This window comes from Aythya fuligula, chromosome 5 (assembly GCF_009819795.1).
Source record: "Aythya fuligula isolate bAytFul2 chromosome 5, bAytFul2.pri, whole genome shotgun sequence".
NCBI lineage: Eukaryota > Metazoa > Chordata > Aves > Anseriformes > Anatidae > Aythya > Aythya fuligula.
Window position 1 is genome coordinate 34,522,248 of NC_045563.1, and position 5,048 is coordinate 34,527,295.

General features: G+C 49.3%; 1 protein-coding gene across 1 annotated transcript; it reads left to right on the forward strand.

Moving 5' to 3' along the window:
• The first annotated feature begins 373 nt into the window (after positions 1–373).
• LOC116489569 lies at positions 374–2,940 on the forward strand. Its single transcript, XM_032187998.1, has 2 exons — positions 374–881; positions 1,518–2,940. Exons 1-2 carry the CDS (start codon positions 374–376, stop codon positions 2,174–2,176), a joined length of 1,167 nt encoding a protein of 388 aa, XP_032043889.1. The 3' UTR covers positions 2,177–2,940.
• Positions 2,941–5,048: the final 2,108 nt, after the last annotated feature.

Below are 5,048 nucleotides of genomic sequence, written 5' to 3' on the forward strand. Positions count from 1 at the left end.
CCGCCGAGCAGGCGCACAAGGCGCGGCGGGGCCGGGCCGTGCCGGGCGGTAGCGGGCAGCAGCGGCAGCAGCAGCAGCAGCGGCAGGGGCGGGCCGGCGGCGGGGAGCGCGGGCGGGGGCGGAGCGGGCCGGGCCCGGGGCCGGGCCCCCTCCCCATGTCAACACGCGGGGCACGGGGCGCCTGCGCCGGCCGCCCGCGTCCTTTCCTCTCATGCGCGGTGCTCCCTTCCCCGGCGGGGCGCGGGGACCGGCCTAGCGGCGGCGGCGGCCGCGGGCCGGGGCGGGGGAAGGGGCAGCGGCAGCGGCGCCCCCCGCGGCTCCGCGCCCGCCCGCCGGCCGCCCCGGCCCCCCTGAGCGGCGGCGGCAGCCGGTGATGATGGCCGAGGACTCGCCGAAGCGGCGCAAGGCCAATTTCAACGAGGCGGAGACGGAGGTGCTGATCGAGCAGGTGCTGAAGCACGAGCAGCTGCTGTTCGCCGCCGGGCCGGGCCGCGCGTCGCCCGGCCAGAAGCGGAAGGTGTGGGAGCTGATCCGCCACAAGGTGAACCCGGTGGCCGCCTGCCCCCGCGACGTGGAGGACCTGAAGAAGCGCTGGCGGGACCTGAAGCGCCGCGACCGCAGCAAGCTGTGCCGCCTGTCGCAGGGCTGCGGGCCGCCGGGCCCCGCCGCCGCCCTCGGCCTCGGCCTCCTGCTGGCCCCCGAGGAGCTGCCGCCCGCCGCCGCCGCGCCGCCCGGCCGCCACCACCTGCACCGCCTCCACCGCCTCCACCACCACCACCACCACCACCGCGCCTACGGCTCCCTGCTGCCCGCCGAGGCCGTGCCCATCGTGGGCGGCATCGACACGCTGGAGCTGCCCGGCGCCGCCGTGGGGGAGATGGGTGAGTGCGGGGCGCTGCCTTCGCCCCTTGGATGCCCACGGTGCGTGCGTGGGGCTGGCGGACAAAGTCGCATCAAAGCAGCACATCAGAGTAGACCCCCTGGCCGTGAGGCGCTAGACACAGCCGCTCACGTCCACGCTTGTAGGCTCTGTCCTTGCAAAGGTAAAACGCCAGCCCACAGGGCTAGGCTGTCCAACGCCCTGCGAGTACATAAGTTCTTATGCCTACAGGAGACATGGCATTAGTGCACTGAAACCATCACCTTCAATACCGAGGGATTTCTTGCAACCAGTGTTTAGTCCACACTGTTACGGGTTACCAGGCACACAACAGAAGGTGAAATGAGTTTGCAGTGGAACTTGTCTTTTGGAACCTAGAACTTGGTACCTGTGGTGGGGACAGTGAGGGAACTGTAGGATACAAAGATACAGTTAACAGAATGCATCTTTACAGTTTTCTTCCCCACCTACAGAGGTAGCGTGTATTCTAGAGATGTCAAAGGTAACGCAGTGCAAGTCACTGCTGTGGAGTCTCAGTTCAAGGGCTAATGTTTGTGCTTAGTGGATAAGAACATATCTCACCATGAGGTTCCTCACTGACTCTCCTCTGCTTTTCCTCTCCCCCCAACTCCTCTAGGATTTAACGATGATCCTGGCCCATCTCATCAACCTGGTCTTGAGAAGATGAACCTAAAAGAAGAAATAGTAGTGAAAGTGGTAGAGCCAGAAGAAAGCTCTGAGGACATGGCAGTGGTTCCGCCTAGCCAAGAACAACTACCTTTTCTGGGGACATCGGGTGGTGGTTCCTCTGGGAAAGTAAAAGCCAAAACAAAAGGCAGGCCCCAGGCAGACCAAAATGAAATAACTGAAGCAGACCTAGTGCAGATTCAGCAGACCCAGATGCAGGTGATCCAGGCTGGCTTTGACAGCGTCAACCACAATCTTCGGCTGCTGCAGCAAGGCATGCAAGATCTGAGCAACAGCCTCAGCATCATGGCGCAGACACTTGTTGCTATCAAAAATGTGTATGTGAAAAACAACACTGGCCCAACCACATATGCCACCGCCTCTACTCAGACTGCAGCCGGGTACCTGAGCCCGGGTTCTCCCCAGGTCTCCCCCACTGAGGACAGAGGCAGAGTGCAAGTGGCGGGAAGCAGCAGCAGAAGCAGCAGCTGCAGTTCCAGTTCCATGTCACAAGAACCAGGTCCTTCGGAGTTCCCTAGGCCCCCCCTGAGAACCATTAAGAAAGAACACCCAAATGGCTGCTACTACTTCTGCTTTGCGGACGTGTAAAAACTTGAATATATGTACAGTGACTGTGGTGTTAGGTGCTGTTGTATGTTCTGCTCCAGCCTGTGACTTTGAAGGAGCAAAATGGACTTGCCTCCCACGTTTTTCCCAGTGGGAAACATTTCACTATAGGTGGCATTAAACACTAATTACCAATCTCCTGTTTGTTAACTCTGTTGCAGTTGGCTAATGTCTTTCTTCTGTACTCATTATCCTCTTACTCTCTTAAAAACAAACAAAAACACAGATTTATTTTGACTAAGACTCTTGTCTGTATTATCCTTTGTTTAATGTGACCTTTTGGGAAAATAAAAGGCGTGAGAGGGGTGAAAAAGTACCATTAAGGTTACTGGCCAGCAGGAGCTGTCTTGCACCAGTTGCTTATTTTTTTTATTAAACAAATGGCAAAAGTAGCTGATGTTTTAAAGTAGTTGCTTTTCCTAACATTTAGAATGTTGAGGCTGTTTGCTTGGTTATGTTTTTCTGTTTGGTTGGTTTTGTTTTGTTTGCACTTTTGTTAAGTCTGAGCTGTGCGAGGCATCACAGGAAGGGTTTGGCATACCTGCTTCCTCTAGGAATAGTTTAGGATTGGGCTGTTGATTCGTGAATGTACTTCCCAGAATTCATACAGCTTTGGTCCACCTGGCTATTGTTCATTCCCAGCTTGTCAAATGCACCTTCTCAGAGGCATTTTGCCTTACTTCACTAGCAGAGTAGGCTATTTCTTGTCACATAATTAAAATAGAGAAATACAGCAAAAACAATAATTGATGAGTGATGCCTGTTTTTGATATGGAATAACTTTTCCCAGTATGGCTTAGAAGCAGGCTGTGTCTTCACCAGGTCTTGCAAGCTTTCTGGAATCAGTACCACATCCATTGAAATATTGAAAGCAAAAAAGTTTCCATATTGTTTTACATGAAACAGAATTTAGACTTGCTGTTAAACAAATTACAGGAGGCAGGGGCTGACTTCAGATAGAACAAATGCTCTTGCATAGTTTATGAAGAGATGCTTTCATCTTCACCTATCTGAGAGATTAGGAAAAACTGCCATTCTCTTAACTATACATCCAAGGAAAAGAAAGAAAAGGAAAAATTTGAGCAAACAGTAATCTGTTAGGTGACAACCCTGAAACAAGCTCAAAGGAATTATTTTTTCCTAATATGATGAAGAAACATCTTTTCATACTTAAATAGGAGGAAACTGTTGTCACTTATGCTTTTCTTGAAATGTGTTTAAGGCTTTTGTGTTTAAATCTTGTATATTACTTGTTCTGCTTTGCAAAATTCAAAATTACCAGTGGTGCTGTGTTCATACGTGCAGTGTACTTATTGGACTTAAAAGAGTAACCCTCTCACCTGCACTTTTATCACCTGAAAAGTCATTCAGGTCCTCCTCTTAAGCATTTATCACCAATATTCATGTTCTATGGATAAATTTGACCTATGCCTATAATGACCACCTGCCTCTAGTTTTCCAGTGACTTAGTGCAGGTGTTCCTGCCACAAGAACATAGCAAACAAGCGACGTACTGACAGAATGGCAACCCAACTACTACTCTCCCAGAAGTGTAAGAACACACAGATATTAGGTAAGATATGCCATTTTTGTGGTCAGCTTTGACAGAGCACTATACCACCTATACAAAACTAGAGGATCACTTCCTTTATTTATTAGGGTATCAGGCCATTTACTTTAAAATGTGATAAACCTTGGAGGTAACTAGCTGCAAGTATGAAGGAACAATACAAAGAATGCTCCCACCCCCAGTTACACGCTTAGAATCGTTACCTCAAATTAAGTTATCTCACCTCAAGTCTGTACAAGAGTCTGATCGCGCTTAGGACAGCTGAATTTTAACAGGTTTCTTCTGAGGCATTGCTGAGCGAAGAATGGAAACAAAATTCTTAAGGTGGCTCAAAAGAACTATCTAAAAAAGAAATGAGGGAAGAGGATGTCAAATCCCAAAGCTCAGCCAGGTACTGTTTCAATTACAGCTATAAAATGACAAGAATATTTTGCTGATCAACTAAGCACTTGTGGTTAATGCAAGAGCTATGCCTTGAAAAAGAGGAGATTCTCATTTTCAGGTGTCCCTAACAAAAGGTGAGGGTGTAGGTGACAGGTATCACTATCTTATTCATAAATTGCTGGCTCTGAAAACAGGAAAGACTGAATTCTTTCAAATGTGATTTTTGAGTCTGCATTGTTACAGGCTTTCCATGTTAACCTGTTGGGAACATTTTTATTTCTTTCCCTTTAGTACAGATGGGTTCACTCAGGCAGTATTTCCTGTAACTGAAACACGTACCCTTCATGTGTGTTTTGTTCTCATGAACAAGGCAGCCACTTAATAATGTGACATTCCAGGTTGGATTAGCAAGATGTGATCTGAAGCTTACCTGGTATTTCTGGGCAGTGGTTTGAGCTTGTCTGAGTTGCAATAGCCAGTTCTTTCCAGTCTGACATTCTTTTGGTGTTTCAATTCTTTCTCCAGTTGTTAATTCCTGCATTTCATTTACTATAGCCTTTCTAGGGACAGCTAGGCTGTGTGTACTACACAGCTTTCTCATGGTTAAGTCTAAATGAGAGGAAGCTACAGTCCAAGGGCAGAAAAGTGCAGTATGATCTCAAGAGCAGAGTGAGTGGACTGGATCTCCTGTGTTAATGAAGATGGCAAGTCAGGTAATGCTAAAAGACATTTCAACAGTCAAACAACAACCAGACCTCAACACTGACCTCCTGCAGTGTTTCTGTTCCAGTCTTGGATCTTTCCCACAGTCTGTCAATTGTACTGCTACGGTATACTGGAGCCAGGTCAAGACCAATCTTCCATTTCTGGTATGATCACCATTTACAGTGTTCTTAATAA

What these genes read in the sequence shown, in the direction of transcription:
- LOC116489569 (XM_032187998.1), top strand. Translation starts at nt 374, where the DNA reads ATGATGGCCGAGGACTCGCCGAAGCGGCGCAAGGCCAATTTCAACGAG. An exon ending in CGCCGCCGTGGGGGAGATGG is followed by an intron (nt 882 to 1,517) that starts GTGAGTGCGGGG and finishes CAACTCCTCTAG; the next exon opens with GATTTAACGATGATCCTGGC.